Raw genomic sequence first — 23,110 nt, 5'->3', positions numbered from 1 at the left:
CCTAGTAAATCTGATCCAGCTCTTTGTGCTTCATTGCTTTCTTTTTTGCATTAATAAATTTTATTAAGAAAATTTATAATAATTGTTATTTTCAACTATTTGTCTTCCTCCCCTAGTAGTATCAGCTGAACAAGGAATAACTCTACTTTGCCCACCACTGGATTTCCCACCTATTTCAGTGTCTGTCATGTCATAGTGAAGTCTGGGGGTGGGGGGATTGTCAGTGTAGATTGTAGATAATAAATAATTGGGTCCTATAGGGGAGATGGGGGCTGGTTAGAAGGGAAAGGAAATCAAATGCTAATACCTCAAGGGCCCTTCCACCTCCTCCTCCACCTGCTGCCAAGGTAATCTGCCCCCAGGAATTATTCCTCCCTACAGGGGTTGTTAATTAATGCCTCTTAGGCTGATCCTTTCCTTTCCAGGATCACTTCACCTTTGGCCCACCTTCTGGGTCACTTGTCACATAGGCAAAATAAGGGGAGAAGGAAGGCATGAGGACAAAGGAAATCTAAACTACATAAAAGGGACAGGGAACCCCCATTTATTTGGATACCAGCTCTAGATTCCCTTCTCTGTAGAGAAATATATCTCTGTTCTATCCTTTAAATAAAACTTGCTTTCTGTGCTTACCTCAGAGATTCTCACTCTCAGGTATTCAATCTTCACATTTGGGGAAACAGAACTCAGCCCTGATCAATTCTCATCATCACCGGTATCAATGGTTGCTTTGAAATTATTATTGAATTAACTAATTAATGAATGGATCACATAATGAGATCATGCCACACTCTACTTAAAGACATTTGATAGCTTTCCACTCAATAAGCAGAAAATCATTTTGCAAGTCATTCAACCTCTGAAAGGGATCCCACTTAATCAGAGCAGGATCCTCACTTCCCTCCTTGCCTGTCTGGAGCAGACCCTCCCTACTTTTCTTTGTTTCACTTAAACCACATTCACTGCATTTTGCGAAACTCAACTATTTGTTTATACCTTGGACCTCCTTAAGCTTGCAATGGTTGTTTCTATATCTTTTTACCTAGAAAACTCTTATTTCTCTATTGGAAACCAATTATCTTATTCAGGAAACTTCCCTGATATACCCAGTGCACCAGGGGTACATTGTTCCCACCTTCTGCTACTACAGTAATTTGCATATATTTTTATTGTTGCATTATTAAATTGTAACCTTATTTAGTAATGTCTCTCTGTTTTCCCTGCTTGCCTGTAAATTCTTAAAAGACCTCTTTATCCATAATTTTCCTTTTCTTTTTAATAAGGATGTTTCTTGAAGTTAAATTATTATTGAATTTTTAAATGGTGCATAAAATAAAGCATCCTATAATATATGGTGTCTTAGATCAATGAAATGCAACACCTTGCATAGAAAGGTTCTCAGTGATGTATACACAATGAATGTACCTAGCACATAACAAGTATGCAGTTAATATTTTTGGAATATTAGTATATTAATGTTTTTCTTTGGGTCAGAGCTGTGAATGTTTTTCTCTACTATGAATTATTACATTTCTTTGCTTTATATGAGAGCTTTATTTTTCAGTAAGTCAAACTTTTGCAAAAGTTGTCTCGAAGTTCAGAGCTAATGCATATACTCGATTAAAGAATATTCATTTATTAACATTAGCCATTATTCCAAGGAACCAAGTCTAGAAACAAGAGAAAGAGATGATATTGATTACATAAACATAAAAACTATCAGCTTCCCTTGCTATAAAAAGTCATTCTACTGTATTGAACTTGGATCATGATATAATAGTGCACTGGTAACAGATGTAGGGTTCACTGGTAACAGTGGATATGTTTGGAAGAATTTCAGTTTTAAAATGTGGAATTACTGGACCTGGAAGAATATTCCAATAGAGATAAAAGAAGCCCAGAATGAATCCTTTAGTAAAAGCCAAAGCTTTTCCTAAGTCAAATACATATGATCTTCTCAATGAAATCTCTGGTAGCTAATTTATTATGTTATGTCAGTTTCTTTATAAAACTTATGGAAACATATTTTTAGGGCATATCCTATGTGCCAGGCACTGTGCTAGAAGCCAGGGTTAGGGTGGAGAATGAGACAGATGAGGTCTCTGCTCTCACAGAGTTTATATTTAGTTGAAGAGGCCGATATTAAACAAAGAAGCCAAAAATAAACACAGTACTCTAAAGAAATAAAACAGTAATGGGCTGGAGAATATTTGGGGACCTTTGTTCAGATCGTCTGATCAGGGAAGGTCTTTCTGAAAAGATGGTATTTGAGGTCCGAATGACACAAAGAAACCAGCCACTGGAAAGTGACCTGGCACAGAAGCAGAAATAAGCATGGTGGGTTTGAGGTTAGACTGAGAGTGGCAGAGGGGCCAGCAAAAAATATGGACCCCAAGGGGGGACCAGGAATTGTGCTTCATAAGGGTCCTGTCTCGGAATTTTGATTTTAAGTTAAATCAGAGGCTGTTTGATGATTTTAAGTAGAAACATGATGCAATATTATACACACATATATAAGTAGACAGAGATATACATTTATATACATATATATTTTTCATTCATTTTGACTACTATGGAAAAAATAGGAAAAGAACATATTTAGTTGGAAGTTATTTTAGTAATCTTGGCAAGCTAATGGGGGATGTTAGGTAATAGAGTTAGAGATGGAAAGAGGTAGGAAGATTGTAGATATATTTGGGAGGAATATAATCAGAAGCTGATTATAGAGGGGATATGGGAGAGTGTATATATGTGAGGGTGTGAGAGAGAGAGATGTGTGTGTGGGGGTGGAGATGACCTCCTGAAATTTTGACTTCAGCTTCTGGGGAAATGAAATGCTTAAGTTTAGTAGGAAGGAAAGATTAAGGAAAGAACAGGTGGTGAGAGAGATAAAGGGGTTGAGAAATGAACGCTTTCTTACATAATTTCACTTTAAACTTCTACTAGTGATAATGGTGGAGAATACCACAGGCGTATGTATGATCTAAGAAATAAAGCATTATTTTTTAACTTGCAACAAAGAGGTATTGCCATATTATGATTCCTTGCACATACTTTAAGGAAAGAACACAATCTATTCATCACTGACTGAAAAATGAGAGCATAATCCATAAAGCTTTTCAATCTGTGGAGTATACTTTTCATGATTATTTAGAAACTGTTTGTGGAAAGAATTAATGAATGAATATTTTCTTACTCTGGGATTTATTATAAGTCTCAGAGGTGTCAAAATGTTCTCTACCAAAAGTTCTGGTAAAATCTGACACTATTAACAAATAAGCAAACATAGAACCCAATTTTAATAGCATTTTCTCTTACAATTTGACTTTTAAAATAACAGAATTAAAACTTCTTAAATTGGGCTGGGGATGTGGCTCAAGTGGTAGCCTGGCATGTGTGTGGCCGGAAGAAAGGAAAGGAAAACCTTCTGATTTGGTGATTGTTAAACATACACAGCTTGGTCTACCGTGGGACATGTGGCACATACAACAGGCTCAAAAATTTGTTGTTCCTAAGTAAACAAGAGAATTAATCAGTTAAAATCTAGAGGTAAGAATGGCACAAGGGAGTCAAAAATCCAACAAGTAGGGCACAAGGGTAGCAGGAGCTATGAATTAGTGGAGAAACCAACTCAGGGGCAGCAGCAGAAGACTTCCATGAAAAGGGAGAAGAAATTCATGGATCTTTCACCATGTGTCTTGCCATTGCTCTGCCAAAAGGTTTTATAAAGGCCTTAAAAGGCACTAACCACTGAAACTTGACCCAAATATCATGACAGGGAGCTTAAATTATTGCAAACCCAGTCTATTACTCAGGCCTCCTTATCTAAGTGCTATTATTTATATACTTTCTGGCTATGTCTGGCAGGATTGTATGTTATGAAATAAAATTCAGAATACATGGTGTCTCAAATGTGGATACACTGCTGAAGGACACTGCAGAAACTAAAATGGGTACTCTTCAGCTTTCAAGGTCAAATGACTTACACTGAATGTGCTGACTGGTGGAAGCTGCAACTTCTAAGTAAAACAGATAAAGAGAACTTTAAGAATATAGGACATTAATATTAGCTACTGAGCAAAATTTCTCATCAATGAACAGTTACAATGCCCTTGAGATTTTATATGAATAACATTCTTTTCCTCAGCTGTGTCTCATTATTTTCTTTAGAGATAAGAGGTGCTGTACAAAATTATTTTGAAAGCTATTGTTATCCTTTCCTATGTCAGTGGTTTGTTTTACTCATCAAGTAATTGTGAATTCCTTGTGGAGAAATTTGTGGTTATATAAATTAAAAAAAGATAAAAAGGACTTTTCACAATGTGCCAGAAATTGTATGTTTGTTTGTTCTAGCAATTCTAAACTCTAAACATTTATATGATTTATTTTATGAAGAAATTTTACATAAGAGATAACAACAGTTGTGTGGCACATTTGAAAATTGTTAAATACAGACACAGAAAGTCAGTACAGCAGCATCAAATCTACCAAACACTAGACAACAAAATGTCAAACTACCTTTCTCCCTCTCTTCTCTCTCTCTCTATAGATATGAATATATATATATATATATATATATATATATATACACACACACACACACACACACATATACACATATGTATATATATTCATATTCATAGGTATTCCTGTTATAAATGTATATTTCAATATATATTTCTATATACATGTATATTCAGATATATATATATAATATTTATATTTTTCCCAGAGACTGTGGAAATTTAAAGAATTTAGAAATGATTTAGAGCCTAGAAGTCCATTTGTGCCCAATGCTACCCAGATGCTAGTAACATGTTCACTGTAATAAAAATACTTAGGAAAGCATCCAAAACCTTACCACTGAATCTTTAAAACTTCCTGGAGTTTTAAGCTTAAACCAACTGTGACCTGAACATATTTTGAATGACTTTCCATTTGGGTTTTCTTTATCTTGTTGACAAGATACTGGTAAAATTAATTCATGTGGAGAAATAAAAGCCCACAAAATTCAGAGCCAGTAAGTGTAACTCCTAGGACCTACTAGGCAAAGAAATATGACTTGGTTTCCCCAATGGTCAAATGAGGATTATGAAACCTGTCGTAAAACATAAGAATGTTGCAAAACAAAACACTACATCACTTAGTAGGAATGAAATTAATTTTAAAAAACATAAAGTCATTCCCTTTTATTAACACAGTTGTCTCTTTATTAGGAATTAGAACACTTGAGACTTTTCTACTTCTCAATTCCTTACCCATAAAATAATAAGATCACAAAATAAGTAACAAGAGACTATGCAACTTAAGACTAAAGATTTACTTCTTCTCTTAAATCTTAAATAAGCTTTAGCAACATCCAAGGTAGAAGTAAAGTAATCTCATAAGGATAAGCACATGCTATTTCTTAAAACTCAGGGTTGGATAAAACATTACACAAGTAATCAGAGAAGAAAATCAGAGTGAATGTCATGGAAATATTTTGTAAAAGAAAAGAAGAAACTATAATTTATAAAACCTATATAATATATGAATATTGAGGATCACAACACTAATAGAAGGTCATGCTTCTAAATATTTAAAGCATTGAGAGAGTGTCTATTTTATATTCAGTAAAAATTAAAACCTTATTTCTATAAAAAAGAAATTATATCTCTGTTATTATCATATGACCTTGAGAACATTGCTTAATTTATCAGTTGAAGACCAAAATTTTCAAAAGTGGTAACAGCAATGTTTCTAGTTTCACATGCTCTTCAAGAAAAGTTGCCACACCTTATCAATAGCCAAAGTCTATTGCACCCTTCTTCCTTGACACTGAAAGTACCTTTGTGGCTGCTTTAATATGTATAATGTGGTAAAAATGATGTAGTGTTTCTTACTAGGCTAGGTAGATCATAAAAGATGATGCAGCTTCTTCCCAGCTTGTATTCTCCAGGGACACTAATTCTTGAGACCTGATCACCATATTGTAAGGAAGGCCACATTATATACAGACACTATTCATAAGTCCCCCAGCTAAGGGCTCAGCCAACAACCAGCATCCAAATGAGCAGAAACAAGTCTGCAGGAAATTTCAGACCCTAGCCTTCAAATCATCCCACCTGGTGCCAACAGGGAGTATCCCTGTTGGAACCTACTTATATTGCAGATTTTTGAACAAACTAAATGGAGTTGAGGTTTGGGAGTGATTTGTTATATAACAATAGATAAAACAAGGATCAATGTTCAAGAACTGAATGAATGCATACAAACATTCAGCATAGTAAATGTTAAATTTTCAAGATGTGATAAGCTATAGATCACAAGGGAAAAACAAAGGATTAGATGAGAAAAAGAAATGGTTTGAGGGGCTGGGGATGTAGCTCAGGTGTAGAGCACTTGTCTAGCACATGTGGGGCACTGGGTTCCATTCTCAGCACCACATAAAGATGAATTAATAAAACAATGATTAAAACAATGGTTTGAAATGGAAAAAGTGACCAAATTTTTAAAGATAAAATTGGCAATGTATTAAATATTTATTATAAATATTTAATACATTGCCAAAGGAATAAGAAATCTCCCATGATACAAAGGTAAGTGCAGAAAAGTAACATGATTATAGAAAAAGTGAGGGAAAGGGTCTGATGCTGTTGTTCCTGAAGAGTCTGGAACACTTACAACAAAAATAAATATGTCTCTAAACACACACAAAAGTACACTAGAAAAATACAAAAATGCTAAGAAAAAAAAGTCTAACTCTACAGATTCACCATTTCCCAGATAAAAAGAAAATTGAACTCTCTAAAGGTAAAATATGTTTGAACTCAGGGCCTGTCTGCATGTTAGGCAAGTGCTGTACCACTGAGTTACATCACCAACCAGAGAGATGAAGTCTTGAACATCAAGAAATAGAGAAACTTCAAGCATACAGGCTGGGGAAAGTTTTACTTATAAATGAAAAAAAGTAAAGCTGCCTCAAAATTATTACTAAGAGCACTACTATGTATCTTACAAGCTTCACTGTGGAATAATTTTATAATATAAACTGTATGTAAAATACACAATTTGTTTTGACATATGTATGGCATAAGAAACTATCATCAAAACCAAGCTAATGAACATGAACATCACTGCCTGTTTTAGTCAGCCTTTTCACTGCTGTGACTTAAAGACCAAACCAGCACAACTATAGAGAAAGAAAGGTTTATTTGAGGGCTTACGGTTTCAGAGGTCTCAGTCCATGGACAGTTGGCTCCACTCCTCGGGGCTCCAGATGAGGCAAGGCATCATGGCAGAAAAGTGTGGCAAAGGGAAACAACTCACATGGAGATCAGAAAGCAGAGAGAGAGACTCCACCCTGCAGATTCAAAATATATACTCCATAGCCACATCCCCCGTTAACCACCTGCCTCTAGTTACCACTCAGTTAATCCCATCAGGGATTACTTCACTGATTGGGTTAAGACTCTCACAACCCAATCATTCCTCCTCTGAACATTCTTGTATCATCTCACTTGTGAGCTTTTGGAGGACACCTCATGTCCAAATCATAGCACCTCCCTTCGTGCCCTTGGGATGGAATCTTACTTTCCCTGTTCTGCACTGCTCCCAGGCAACCATTAGTTTGCTTTCTGTTCCTCTTTATTAGGGTGCACTTCCAAAACTTTATATTCTTGGACATACAGGATGTTCCTGGTTCCTTTTACTTGTTATAATTTTTTCAGATTTGGCTGTTCATGTTTATCTAGTAAATTTGCCCATTTCATTGAAATTGTAGAGGGAATAGGCATAATATCCCCTTATTATACTTTGATAGTTTTAAAATCTCTCTTGATGTCCCTTTCTCATCCTTAATGTTAATAATTTGTGTCTTCTCTCTTTCCTTCATCTGATTGAATGTTCATTTATTTTTTTGATCTTTCTGACAAATGAACTTTTGGTTTTATTGATTTTCTCTATTGTTTTTCTGTTTCCTATTTCATTGGTTTCTGCTTTGTTCTTTATTCTATTTCAAATTTCTTTATTTTCTTTTTTCTAGTTTCTTAAACAGAAACTAAGACTTTAGTTTAAGAAATTTCTTCTCTTCTGTTACATGTGTTAAGTGCTTTATGTTTCTCCTAAATATGGCTTTAGCATAACCCCCAAGAACCTTGACATTTTGATACTTATGTTTGAAATATTAATTTCCTTCTTGATTTCTTCTTTAACTCATGATTTATTTAGACGTGAATTATTTCATCTTCAAATATTTGGAGATTTTCCAAATATCTTCCTATTATTGATCTCTAACTTAATTCCCTTGTGGTCAGAGAACATGCTTTGTGAAACTTTAATCCTTTCAAATATATTGAGACTTGCTTTATGAAACAGAATATGACCTATCTTGGTAACTGTTTTATTTGCACATGAAAAATAATATGCATTCTAATGTTGTTGTGTGTGTGTTCTCTAAATGTCCATTATGTCAAGGGGATGAATCATGTTATTTAAATCTTCTTCGTTCTTAATGATTTTCTGTCTAGGCTTCTTGTCAATTATTTAGAAAGGGATTTTGAAAATTCTGATTATAATTATGTATTTCTCCTGGCAATTCTATCATTTTTTGTTTTTGCTTCATGTGTTTGAAGTTCTGATCTTTGCATCAATATTTAGAAATATCACATTTTCTTGATGAACTGACCCCTTTGTCATTTTGAAATGTTTCTTTGTCCCTGGTAATATTCAACACCCTGAAATCTACTTCACTGATATTAATAACCACCACAGCATTCTTTGTATTTGTGCTGTTCTGATTTGTCTTTTCTTATTGTTTTTCATTTTTCTTTTTACCTATTTTGGCATTCTTGTATTTGGAGTGTGATTCCTGTATGTCATATATTCCCTATTTTTTTATTTGATCCAATCTGGAATTTTCTGCCTTTATTTGTAGTATTTATACAATTTACACTTAATGTGATTATCGATATTGTTGTTTTTTAAAACAATTATGTTGCTATTTGTTTTTGTTTTCCCATCTGTTTCCCCCTCCCTCTCTCTGACCATTTTTAAACTAAGGGAATACATTCTTTTCTGATTCAATTTTACCTCTCTCATCCACTTGTTAGTAATCACTTTTTGCTTGCTGTTTCCATAGTAATATCTTGGGGCCTCCTTCAACAGTCTACCTTCACGTGATGTTATACTCCTCCACACTTGGTATCAGAACTTTTCCTCCCTACCTGGTCCTATACTCTTCATGCATTTTAAAAAAAAATTCTACTAAAACTTTCCACATTTCCTTGTTATATTATTTAAGCAGTCAATTACCTTTTTAAGAAATGTAAGCAATACGCTTTTTAATTTATTTGCCCCTATAGTGATCACCAGCCCTCTGGCATCATTTTCCTTCAGCCTGAAGGATTTCCTTTAATGTTTCCTGGTGCATCTTTACTGGTGATGAATTCAGATTTTGAAATTTTTTTGATAATGTTCATTTTGAAAGGTACTTTCACTGGGTATAGGTAGAGCTCTGGGGTACAATTTCTGCTTCTCTTTCAGTACTTTAAATAAGTTGCTGCACTGTCATCTCAGTACATGGTTTATAATAAGAAATCCATTGGCTTTCTTATTTCTGCCAATGGATTTTCTATTCATAATGTCTTCACTTTTTTTTAAGATTGTCTCATTATCATGCCTTTTGAAAATATAGACTATGATGTACCTTGTTTTCCTCTTGCTTCTTGTCTTTGGGATTTTTAGAGACTCTTGGATCTGTGCGTTTATAGTTTTTATAAAAAATGAGAATTGTTAGCCATTATTTTTTCAAATATTATCTTTACCCTCTCTACAATTTCACATATATTAACTTCTTGAAGTTATTTCACTGTTCACTGATACACTATTCATTGTGTAAACTCTCTTTTATCTGTTTCCTTTCTTAATTCTTTTATTGTGGTAAAATTTACAAACCAAAACATTCACCATTTTAAGGTGTACAATTTGATAGCTTTGAGTACCTTCACAAATTTGTAAAACTATCATTGTCATCTAATTCCAGAATATTTTCATCACCCCAAAAAGAAAACCCACACCCATTACCAATCAGTACCCAGTCCTCCTCCTCCCAGGGATGACTCCCCAGTCACCAAGCTGCACAGCTGGCCTACTGGTCCCTGCAGCGATGGGCGGCAGAGCATCAGAGAGGGGGAGCTGGGGTGCAGGCAGTCAGCAAAGGCCTGAGGCAGGGTGGGCCAGCACTGTAGGTGAGCCAAGGCGCACTGGCCTGCCCCACCATAGCGCTGCTGCTCCAGAACACTGAGATTCACTGCCTTCAACCTCCAGCTTCCTAAGAAGCAAGAAAATGGAAGGAAGGCAAACCTGAGTGGGATTCGGGGCTAACCAATAGCATTAGTACTTTTCCAAACCCTAATTAGCATGTGTTTGGACCAATAGCATGGACCCAAGTGATATAGAAATCCCTAGAATAGCAGATTCAGACAGCAACCTCTCCTGGGTCCCCTCGTCTGTGGGAGTTCTCTTTCTGTGCATATGTGAATAATCCTACTCTAAGCTCACTCATCTTGACTGTGGATTTCATTCTTCTAATTCCCAAGATAAGAACCCAGAAAGAAGAAGAAATCAACTGTGAGCTGCTGAGGACTGCTGTAATACGGGAAGCGTAGCCCACCATTAAAAGCTGCAATATTTTTTGCTGCAGAGGCGCACAACCAGCACATGTGGAGAATCTCAATCTCTTTGCAGAAGCAAAGAATCAAGTTTCGTCTAAAAACTTCAGTTTCACCAGTCCCTGGCAAACATTAGTCTACTTTCTGTCTATGGATTTGCCTGTTCTAGTTTTATTCATTCAATATGTGGCCTCTGTGCCTGGCTTCCTTCACTAAGCGTGACGCTTCCAAGGTTCGTTCATGCTGTGGCATGACTCAGTACTTCGTTTATTTTTATTGTTGAATAATCTATTGTATGTATATTCAATTTTTGTGTATCTTTTTTCATCAGTCGATGGATGTTTTGACTATTTTGAATAATGTTGCTAGAACTTTATACAAAATTTTGTGTGGACATGTATTTTCATTTCTTTTTGGTATAAATCCAGGAGTAGAATTGTTAGGTCATAGGGCAACTCTATGTTTCAACTTTTGAGGAAATGCCAAGGTGTTTTCCAGACTAGCTGCACAGTTTTACATTCCCAGTGACAGTATAGAATGACTTCAATTTCTTCACATCCTAACAGTTCTTATTAACCTTATGAAGTCATATCTCATTGTAGTTTTGATTTTTGTTTAAAGATGTTGAGCATCTTTCCATATGCTCATTTCTCATTTGCATGTCTTCTATGAAGAAAAATCTATTCAGATCTTTTGTCCATTTTTTAAAAGTGGGTTGTCTTTTTATTGAATTGTAATCATTTTTTATATATTATGGATCCTTGTCTCATATCCAACATATAATTTAGAAATATATTCTGCGTCATTTCACTTTCATGATTATGACCTCTGGAGAACAAAAGTTAATTCTGATGATTTACATTTAATAACATATTAATATATCAAAACTTACCAGAGGTTAAAGATCAAGGAAACTAAGATTGTTTTTTAAAAAATTAGTTGATTGGCAAAGATGAAAATTTTAAAAATTAAATCCATTATTAGTAAAGATTTGAGCACTCTTATAAATTCTTGGTAGGAATTTAAGTTGGGTGAGTTTTCCAGAGACTATTTGACAATATTTCTCAAAATCCCTAAAATTCTAGTGTCCATTGTTCCAATGATTCCACATCTAAAAATTCATCCTAAAGAATAACTTAAACACTTTATAAAAATGGATTTTATTGCTGCAGTATTCATATAATATGAAATAGGGGGAGAGAAAGTCTAGCAATAGGAGATTTACTAAGTATTTTATGGAAATCACATAATAAGACTAAGCACAATTATTATAAATGATGATTTGGATCCAGGATCACAACCTAATATATCCATTGGGGCCAGATGTAAATGGCCAGTGAAGAGTCACTTTAGCAAACTGGACAGCATGTGCCCCTGTTGGAGAGGCAGCTCCAATTAATTGATGTCAAGCAAGAGGAGTACATGTGATGTCAGGGGAAGGGAGAGTGTCTCAGGTTATCAAAATAGCCAATATTTTAAAAGAAACAAGAAATTGAATCTCAAAGAAAATTTCTTGATTTTCAGAAGTTGTTTATTGATTAAAAATTTTTGAAAAAGATTCAATGATCAAATAAAATACATCATTTGTGGGCTACATTCAGTTCAATGAATGTAGGAGCTCCAATGCGTGTATGTGTATAAAAAAGAGGTTTTTTTTAAAAAAAAAAAAAAGAGAGAACAAATTTAAACTCTAAAACAGCATCTGAAGGGATAAAAATCAAAATATTAATAATGAGTGATTTTTTCTTTTTATATGTGTCTGTTTCTCATTTTTGCTTTTATTCTGGTCACTAATATTTTCAGAGTGTGTATGTACACACACACACAAACACATCTTTGTTTTGTGATTATAATGGAGTTAATAGTATAAGTCTAAAATTTGGAGAATAAATTTAAAATAAAAATCACCAAATAAATACTCTTATACATGATATCAGACAGGCTTAAGTTTAAAATAATTTCTTTCATTTACTATCTCATTGGCTTCAGGCTTTCTCGCCTGTAAAATGTCCATGATAATACTTACCATCTCTGCCTGAAATCCCCTTGGCCATGTAAAAGATGACTACGTAAAGACAGAACTGATATATAACTCACAACTTTACTAGCATCACCCAAAGATAAGTGGACAGAAGGGCGCTTAATCCTTAACAGTTCAAATCTAGAAAGGAGACAAAACACTTGAATGTAATAATGTGGTAGGAGCATGATAAGCAAAAGGCTTTGTTTTTCTTTTAACTTTTCTCTGTATAGACCAGACCCTCAGCTTCTCTCTCCAGATTCTAAAGCTCCTTTCTGCTCCACATTTCACTTCCTATTTTGCAGCAAGATTTAATGGAATGGAATGGGTACAGCCCATGGCTAGAAGTGGTGCCAGATGAGGGAGAGTACATATTGTGTTTTCAGGAATACTTAAGGAGATCCTAAGGGTGACTGGAGCTCTAGTTCAAAAGGAATAAAGTAGGAAGCTACTTCTAAAGATTGGATTTGATCCCAAAGTAAATAAATGTATAAATATTGAGAGTTTTTGAAGCTTAGTCTTTCCCTACCCATTCATATCACCAGTAGAGGCATGGATCAGTCAAGTGGAATTTACAGAGGTGAAGAAGTCTGCAACTAACTAACTGATGGAAGGCGGGTTTTGTTTCTGTGTATTTTATCTCTTTTCATAAGGGACTCAGATACCTACATTTTTTATTCCTTCTACTGGAAAGTTAGTAAAATGGAATATGAAGAAATTTTTTCAGGCCTTGTAGAACTTTTAGAAACTTGCCTTCAAGCTGGGCCCAGTGGTGCACACCTGTAATCCCAGCAACTCTGGAGGCTGAGGCAGGAAAATACAGGTTCAAAGCCACCCTCAGCAAATTAGTGAGGCCCTAAGCAACTTAGTGAGACCCTGTTTCAAAAAATAAAAAGGGAAGGCGGGTGGGGATGTAACTCAGTAGTAGAGCACCCTGGGTCCAATCTCTAGTACCAAAGGGGAAGAAAATCGAAATGTATCTTTAATGAATTTAGTCATCCCTTTCCCAGTTTTAAACTCACAGAATAATTTTATGATATCTGGTCACAGAAATAGCACATCCCTTAAGATATTTTCATATAATAAGCCATTTTCATCATCTTTCCTTTATCAATTAATTTACAGTAAAAGAGAACAAGGAACAAGAAAAGTGCTTTTTTTTCATATCTTTACTGTCTCAGTAATGTGCAATGTGAACATAATAGTGTTAAGAAGAAGTCAGAAATAACACAATAGCTATAGAAGATGTTTACATTTGCAAAATTTCAACAATTATCTTCTCTAGATTCCCCCAATTAGCATATTTGTTAATCAAATTAATTAAGAAGCTTTTCAAAATAAAAGCAATGTTTTAAATAAATATATTCTTTCATAACCATAGAACATTTAGTTCTGTCGGAGGTAATGAACATTACACTCAAGTACTTTATAAAGACATTAGGGTAAAAATGATGCAGATGGAATGATAAATGTACTCTAATTAGTTCTTTGCTTTTTCGCATTTTTTGTATGTGTTAAAATTGTATTATAGGTGCTTTGGAATCAGTTCTTAAATCATAAAGATTCTGACACAGAATTGATATCAGCTAAATGTGGTAAAATGGTATTGGTAGATGATGTCTTCAAATTTAAATTTAGTACCTATGTTAAATCCCATCAAAGCTAAAACTTCTTAGCTGCCATGTCTGTTATAGAAAATGAATGTTAGATGGCCAGTTTGGAAGCGAGTCCTTTCTACAAATCTTGAAATTCTTTACTGCATGTTAATAACACATCAAAATCCTATTACTAGAGCCTTCAGTGTATTTAAGAGTACCACACAGGTGGGTGCAAATTCACTTATGACCAGGTTTCCCACTGAAACTGTATAATTTATTAAACAACTACAAAGAAAACTTCCTAAAAATTGATTTTATTTAATAAATATTTTAAAGAGTTTGCTAACTAAAGAAATGACTTTGCTGATCTTTCCAGAAATTCTGAACATTTGCTTAATCTTTCATTTACTTTTATTTTGACTATGATTCCTAGGATTTTTTTAATCTATATTTAATCTCTCAAAACATCTATGCTTTGATAAATTTGGTTTTCTTCAATAATAGACTATGCTAATATCTCTAAATTAAATGACAAGAGCAGAGAAGTAAAATTAAACACAGCATCAGGTTACAGTAAGTGCTTGTTAGAATTTCAGATGAACATATTTGTCTCAAAAATGATGATAATGATAGAGGAATAACTTACTAAATGAATAATGCAACACAGAATCAATTTTACATTTTAACAGGATCTCTCTCTCTCTCTCTCTCTCTCTCTCTCTCTCTCTCTCTCTCTCTCTCTCTCTCGCACACACACACACACACACACACACACACACCCCTCTTCCTCTTTTTCCAAAGGTGTTCACATATGGGTCATGGGTGTGTATACACACTTCAGAATTTAAAACACTGTTACTCAAGGTTTCAACTGAGATAAATTAACTACATTAAAATACTGACAGTGTGAAAATAAATGTTTATGTCCAATACTCCACAGAAGATTATCTCCTTGTGAACTTCTAAAAAAAAAAAAAAGTAAATAAAGAAAACAAGAATACAAGTATGAGAAACCAGAGTCCTTGAGAAGGACGGGTAAGCATGTCAGTACTGCCAGGGTCACAGCTTCCCATTCTCCTCGCCACCGTCCTTCTCCTCTATTGCTTCCAGGCTGCGCTTGCCCTTGGCTTCAGCACTACTGCTGGGGGCTTTACTCAGTCCACAAGACAAGCATGCCAGCTGGATCTGCTTCATGTTTTCTATAGCTTCATTCTTGGCATTCTTCAACAGGTCTCCTTGTCCCTGCAAACAGGTAGAAATAGACACCAAAGAAGATAGTTAGGGGCTGGGCTCATCCTGAGTGGCATTGCTGTATATCCTGAGTGCTATTTCTAAATGATGAAATAGACCCAGATCTGCAAACTCTCCTTTCCAGGGTCTACTCAAGGGTTTTTGCTTGATTTATTAAAGGACTTCAATTCCAGGACCTTAACCTAAGCCTTCTCAATTGATTCTGTGATTGCTGGCAGTCCCTTGAGATTCCAATAGTGGGGAACCCCCTCGTTATGCATTGAGGACAGTTGATACTTCCATCATGGTGTTCTGAGACTTTGAATATTGCTGCAATTTCTACCATCCAGACCTAGCATTCCTAAGCTCAGGAGGAATCAAGGAAAGATGTCTTTCCTTAAACAACTGAAAATTAAATCAGCCCTCGGTATATCAGAGCTTACAAAGCAGAGCATCTTCACTCCAGTAAATTACACACCCTTACACTTGCTGAGCTGGTTGTTAATATATTGAGTTATCTTGTAATTTGCCTGTTGATAAATTATTAGTTACCCACATTCCTTCTGTGTTTTCCACCATCCAGAGGACAATGTTCCCATCTGGCTAATGGAGAAAAAGACTCTCCAGAGGCTCAACATGTCAATCAAAACAAAAAGTAAAAGAAGATTGCAGAGACACATTAGCTATCCTTTACATCAGTGCCTGAGAAACACATTTTTCCCACAATTTTTATTTTTTAATTTCAGTTCATTGTTAAAATACAATCACTGTTACTGGCCCAGGGGCTGAAGGGGTGGGGAAAGGTACAGGAGTAGGAACACATTTCTATAGTGTGTGGACAAAATAATATGAAATAGCTTCCCACTCTCTCCCTTCCATTCTCAAGACAATGCCTGCAAGTGTGACCATGAAATTGTGAAGGACAGTATGGGATTGCTGGAGCATTCTTCTACAAAGCAATGGTTCAGAGAAAGGATAATTCACCTGTTATATGCACAGTACTCCATGATGCATTGCTATGCCTCTTTAATTGGATGAATACGTTTTCCTTAAATTGCATGAGTAAATGTGGGATTAGATATGCCTTGGAATATTTAATTCCCCAAAAATCTATACAGGCACATGACAAATCTAACCTATGCAATGACAGCTAAACTCTTCTAATAGCCTTTAGCAATATGGGATGGGTAACTGGGCTTTGCCTAAGGTTTGTGTTAAAATGAACTTCCCATTCATGGAATGGGATTTTAGAATTAAAATTGTATCCCTGGAGGATACAATTTAGCCTTCTCATTAAGGGAAATTAAGCTGAGCCTGGGGAGGTTAAATGATTGGCTCAAGGTCACAGCTGGCTGATGACTGAGATGGACTAAAGTTCAGGTCTTTGGTCTCCAAGTTCAGTGTTCTTTCCACACACCATGTGGATAATCTAAAGACGACAGACTGAGGACCATCAGGGAGAGATGTATTTTCTGAAATATTCACAAAACCAGCAGAGTTTCAGGAGTTTCTTGCTAAGAATATGGATAATGAACGAGTCCATTATGGACACTGGAAAGTGAAGTCACATCCACCTAGGAAAATGCAATTCTTAAGTGATAATAATACATATAAATTGCTTACTCTGTGCAGAAACTCTTCTTTGTGCTTTACGTGCATTCATTTGTTAAATTGTCACAACATCTATAAGGTCGGTACTTTTCTTAGTCTCAAGTCACTGATGGTTCCGAGTGATCACCTTTTCCGAAGTCATACAGCTGCTACATTGTAGAGCTGGGTTGCTTAAGGGTCTGTGGTCTGCACCACTTCATGTTATGGCATCTTTTAAAGGCAAAGCATGCACCCTCTTCAGAGCACAGTAAAGCCACCTATTTATTGTTACCCATAGCATCAACATAGACAGAAAAAAGTCATTGCCCACATGACACAGCCTGGCAGAACTTAGAGATGAGAGCTGAGGTCAGGAAGACAGGGTGCAGCAAGAATGTGCTGGCAGGGGTGTAAGTTGGGTATATTCCACCATTTTCAACCTGGGCCACTCTCTCTTCTGTAAAAATGAGGAAAATATTTCCAGACCTTTCTCAACAGTTCTAAGATTAAATAAAGTATGGTAAGTCATTTACAATTTAAATTATAACAGGTAAACTGTTCTATAAGGTGATGTGGAAAACAGTTAACATTTTCTGCTACAATAATAAATATTTTGGAACTGTGTGTATTTTAGTATAGATTTGACAAAATCTGTTTTAAATCTATCTACAAGAGTCTGTTCTACAGAAATATGTCTATTGCTGCTGATTTTACAAGTGGAAAGATTCCTTTAAAAACAAGCTATGTTAATAATGAGATTATCCATGTTCATTTTGGAGAATTACTTACAAGTGTTCCCTTTTCACTTATTTTACTCAAGCATTTTAGAAGCAAAATTGGCATCTTCCCTGACTGTAAGACAGCAGCAAAACATACAAAAATATCAAGCTTGATACTATTAACATTCTCACATCCCTTTTCCTACAACAGGTTAGAAAATGCATTTTAATCAGTCAAAATGCCATCAGTTCTAAGAGGTGGCATCCAAGCCTAAATGCCAGACTGTGCCAGTTTCTGGTAAAGTCAGTCTCTCTGGAAAACAATGACCAATGGACAAAACAGTTTGTACCAGTGCACAAGAACACAACTACATCATCTCCTGATGATAACTCTGGAGATAATACATGTCACTGCACTCCAGGCAGAAAACAAACAAACAAGCAGAAAGTTCAGAAGCTAAACTATGAACTAATAAAGTAAGCAAAGCTGAAAAGGTGATAAAGAGCTTATGAGCAGCTTACATTGAAATATTTGTATAGAATTTTGGTTTCTTTTAAGGAGGAGGAATAGGGGTCACCTTTCTGTTCTGTTTCAAAGAATCCCATACTGTCTCTTTTCTTTGGATCCTCCCAATTAAGCCCCCAGAACAAGAAAAGACTTCTAGGCAGTGTTCAGTTGGTTAACAGTCCCCAGCTTAGCATTTCTTTTTACTGGTGACTTTTCCGCATTTTATGTACAGAAAATTCCCCCAGCTATCTAGTAACCTCCCTCTGGCTTTTGTCACAAACACTAACTTGCCAGGTTACACCAGATCTCCTCCTCCTAACGTCTCTGTCCTGTATAGCATTTCCTCCAAGACGTATTAAGCAAAATATTCATTATGTTGTGTGTATGCAAGGTATCTCCTTACAGGGCATTCTTAAGATCATTTTAATTCTGTTCTTTTCAAACAGAGGGTCTTGCAGGAGGAGAAAGAGAAGCCCAGGAGAATCTGTTTTACTTAGTGGTATCTAAATTGAAACACCTCTTGCATACTAAAATAAGTCTGGGACTGTTACAGCATGGAATGCAAAAATTAATGCACTATTTGACCACAGAACATTCAACTTGAAAGAAATGTCAAGCTGCTGCTGGCTTTTCTACACAAGCAATCCCATGGGGACACATAGTTTCTCTCCCCCCTGATACTGGGGAAGCTTCAAGGGAAAAATGAGGACTGATTCTTCAACCCAAAGGAAAATAAGGGTAATATAGGGCATCTCTTCTGGCCCAGGAAAGTTCACAGAATGAAAAGACTAAGAGTCCCGAGCATGATGGCCACCATTCATCCTTCACAGTCATTTGGTTTCTGAATTGAGATCCACATGTAGAAAGCAATAGCTGGAATCATGGGAAACCACAAAGAGATCATCATAGAAGTCTGAATCTAAAAATTAATGATGATTGGTGAATATTTTAAAAACAAGCATTCTTTGCTAAATCCTTCCAATTAGGTTAAATTGCAATTAAAGTACATTATCTAGAAATTAGAAAATACCCTATGCAATTTACACTGTTGTCTGAATTGCTGTACCTTCTCACCACAGTTTTGGTTATTTCTAATGAATTGATTACTAAAATGAAAATACAACTCTAAAGAGTAGTTAATATGTTGAAAACACTATACGAAGTATGAACCAATGTGCATACATTACCTCATTAATTCATAATCATAAGAGGCTAGAATACTAAATCTAAATTATTCATTAATTATATATCTTTTTAAAAAAATTTTTTTGGTTGTAGATGGGCACAACACCTTTATTTCATTTATTTATTTATTTTTATGTGGTGCTGAGGATAGAACCCAGTGCCTCATCTGTGCTAGGCAAAGCTACCATCCCAGCTCCAGTTATATATCTTATGATCTATCAGAAGACATTAGGGTTCTATTTATTCCTGTTCTTACCAAGAAATACAGTTCCCCTCCACTGTGTGAAAATAGATTTGACTATAATCTGGCATAGTAACTCACAAAAGACACCCGTGGCACCTTCACACCCATTTTCCCATGAACTGTACTATCCCTTGTGTTGTTAGTGCAGGAAAAAGCAGGGATACATCACAACCACTGTCCTCATCACGTGTGAAGGAAATGTGTGGGCTACTGCAGAGCACACCACAAATATTTAAAGCAGCTAACTGGGACTCTGGGAATGGAAAGACCCTCACATGTATACAAGTACAATAAACAAATGGAGCTCTGTCTCTAGGCTAATCCTTCAAGCGTCTCTGAGCACACACTCAAGGGCAGAGAGGCTTCCCCAATACTCCTTCCATAGGAGAGTCTGTATCCACAACTAGACTCACACATGGATGGCACTACCATAAAAGTTGGCTACAGACACCACTGTTGAACCAGCAGCTCTTTATGCATTCCAGTTATTGGGGGACCATATTGTGGTAGGCTGGACACAACAATTACCTTCCTAGTTCAAACACCATGGTTTCTGGAATCTCTCCATCATTTCAAGAGGTTAGATGCTTTGTTCCAAAGAAATAGAAACAACAGTTATGATGTCCTTCATTTGGGAAATTAAAATAATGGAGTCAAAATATTTTTAAATCATGACAGATATTTTTCTCTTGATGTTACACTTCTGGTACATTGCTATGTTTGAAATATTGGGTAAAACTATTTAAAGAGGACCTGATTCTTGGTTTCTAGAATGAAAACCTGGCTGTGTCAGAAGGTTACAAGGTGCTAAGAAGAGTTAGAGGGCACAAAGGTGTAGCCATTAGGATATTATATGTAAAGTACCTTAATTGCACACACACAAAATGAAAGTTTCCATGGCATTGAGTTATTAATGTTCAGATTTATTATTTTTCCACACCTTGCAACTGATATTTCAGGTGCAGTCTACTTGCCACTTAAAAAGTTGAAAATTTACTCCATGAACCCTCAAGAAATACAGATGATATTGTAGGGTAGGTCTGATCCAACACTCTTGGCTTAATAGAATTTTATCTGTTCTTCTAAAACTGAGTCCAAAACAAATAAAATACTGCTTTTAAAATTTTGATCATATAATACAATTACATTATATACATTTTTTTTAAACCAGGGAATGAACCCAGGGGTGCTTAACCACTAAGCAACATCCCCAGTCCTTTTAAAATTTATTTTATTTAGAGACAGTGTCTTGCTGAGTTGCTTAGCACCTCACTAAGTTGTTGAGGTTGGCTTTGAATTTGTGATTCTCCTGCCTAGCCTCCCCCCCAGCTGCTGGGATTCAGGTATATGCCACCAAACCCAGCTAATTTTTCTAATAAAAGAATTACATTTGGCATGCTCACCTGAGCCATTAGACTTTTTAAAATTTTATATAAAAATTATTCTAGTGACTGATACATTTTAGAATTGGTCATTAATTCCAGTTAATAGAATATGCCTGAAGACAATGGAAGCAGAATGTAAATAAGTCTTTCTAAGTCCTGAGAATCCAGTACTCAAAGAAAAATAATTCATAACAGCTAGAAGGTAATTTAAAGAAATTTTAAGAATAATTAAATGTCAAAGAGTTCATATAGAGTTGCAAAATGCAGGAGACCATGTTTAATAAATATAACCATATAAAGGCTTGGGAAAAATTGAAGTTATACTGTTAAAATTCAACATGATGAAAATTAAATTTGAAAGTTTTTCCATATTTCTTTCTCAAATAACACCTTGTATTATTATATCTGTCTCATCAGGATATCTTGGCTAACTTGACTGTTGAAGGAATGAGGAACTTAGTAATTTCAATATGGCAATTAGCTGCATTTTAATCAGAAAACTTTATATATTAGCCATGTTTTTAAAAAAGTTTTAAAATGAAATCTTTTTCATTTCAAAAATATTCTGCATAATTATTATGTACCAACAAAAATAGTTTTAAATCTACAGGAGTCCATTTTTATATCCTCGTATTTGCAGAATACTTTATAAAAATTAAGTAGTGTAACATTGTGGGTTTTTTTGTTTGGTTGGTTAATTTGTTTTGGTACCAACAATTGAACCCAGGGGCCCTTAAACACTGAGTCACATCCTGAATTTATGATCCTCCTGTCTGGAGCCCCTGGGATTACAGGAGTGCACCATTGCCCAAAAGTTAGAATAACTTAAATGCTACTCAAGACTAATAAAATAATAGCAAAATTATTAATAATCCACTAGCCACATTGCTAACTACAGGTACTGATAACAATGGGTAATAAGGCATTGCTCAATAAAACCTACTACATTGATAACATTTGTTGACCAGAGTTCTGAAAAGAAGTATGAAAGGTAATGTTTCACATTCCCATTTGTTGTAGTTCGTTCTAACTTATCTGTGAGTGAGACATACTTGCTTACTCCTTTTGCTTTAGAAATAATGTAGTCTTTTTTAGCCATTGATTAGGACTTGGGCTTTAATTTATGCCTTCTTCATCAAATTCCATCAGACAAATGTTTATCGAACACTAACTATATCAGATTTTGTCTTTGGCCTCTGGTTCTTCACCTCACTGGAATTAAGGCTTTTCAATATAAATAATTATAAGGTTCCCTTTTATTAGTCTAAAATGAAATTCACAGTACAACTTATTCATTCATTATTAAAATAAAGTAAATACAGTGCCCTAATTTTAATGTAAAGTTAGAAGAAATAAGAGACCAATCACTTAAAATAATATGTATTGCAATATATAAATGCTTAGATAGGCATTTAGAAACCACAGTGAAGTAGGCAGATGTCTATAATTAATATGAATGTGTTTAAATTTAAAATAGGTCATATGCCATTTCCCTCCCTCCCTCTGTCACACACACACAAACACGAGCACATGTAGGAAAATAACAATGCAGATGTACCAGATAGACACTAATTAAAAACAAATAATGGCAAACAATCAGATATACTGACAAATAATAAAAGGAAGGGCATATCTTAATTAGGGCAGAGATAATATGCCAAGATAAGTAGATTTCACCATGGAGGGAAAATATGATAAGCCCACAAGTGAGAAGATAAATAGTATCCACAAACCACACCAAAATTGCCAAGTCTTCAAAAGTACCTCAAAGGATGTTTTCTTGTGATTGATAATATCAGCGTCTATTTCATGGAACCCTGTGAGATGCCTACCATGTATTGTCAACAATAATAAAGAATCAATTTAAAATCATTACCTTACCTCCTGGCTGTGCCAATATTACTGTATAATAATTTGAGCAAAAAAAAAAGAGAGAATAGAATTCCCACAGTGAAAAAAAATAGTCAATAATTTGGAAACAA

General features: G+C 35.2%; 1 protein-coding gene across 3 annotated transcripts in view; it reads right to left on the bottom strand.

Annotated features, from left to right (window-relative positions):
* Positions 1 to 13,820: 13,820 nt before the first annotated feature.
* Positions 13,821 to 23,110, bottom strand: part of Plcl1 (phospholipase C like 1 (inactive)) — a 334,782-nt gene continuing 325,492 nt past the window's right edge. For 2 of the 3 annotated variants that reach the window (XM_078017799.1, XM_005324334.5), the window contains one exon: positions 13,821 to 15,509. In XM_078017799.1, the coding sequence (XP_077873925.1) occupies positions 15,327 to 15,509 (183 nt within the window). In that variant the 3' untranslated portion in view covers positions 13,821 to 15,326. The remainder of the gene's footprint in view (positions 15,510 to 23,110) is intronic. The other variant, XR_013424222.1, reaches the window with a different exon arrangement.

Source organism: Ictidomys tridecemlineatus, chromosome 7 (genome assembly GCF_052094955.1).
Source record: "Ictidomys tridecemlineatus isolate mIctTri1 chromosome 7, mIctTri1.hap1, whole genome shotgun sequence".
NCBI lineage: Eukaryota > Metazoa > Chordata > Mammalia > Rodentia > Sciuridae > Ictidomys > Ictidomys tridecemlineatus.
This window is presented reverse-complemented; position numbering and strand designations above follow the sequence as displayed.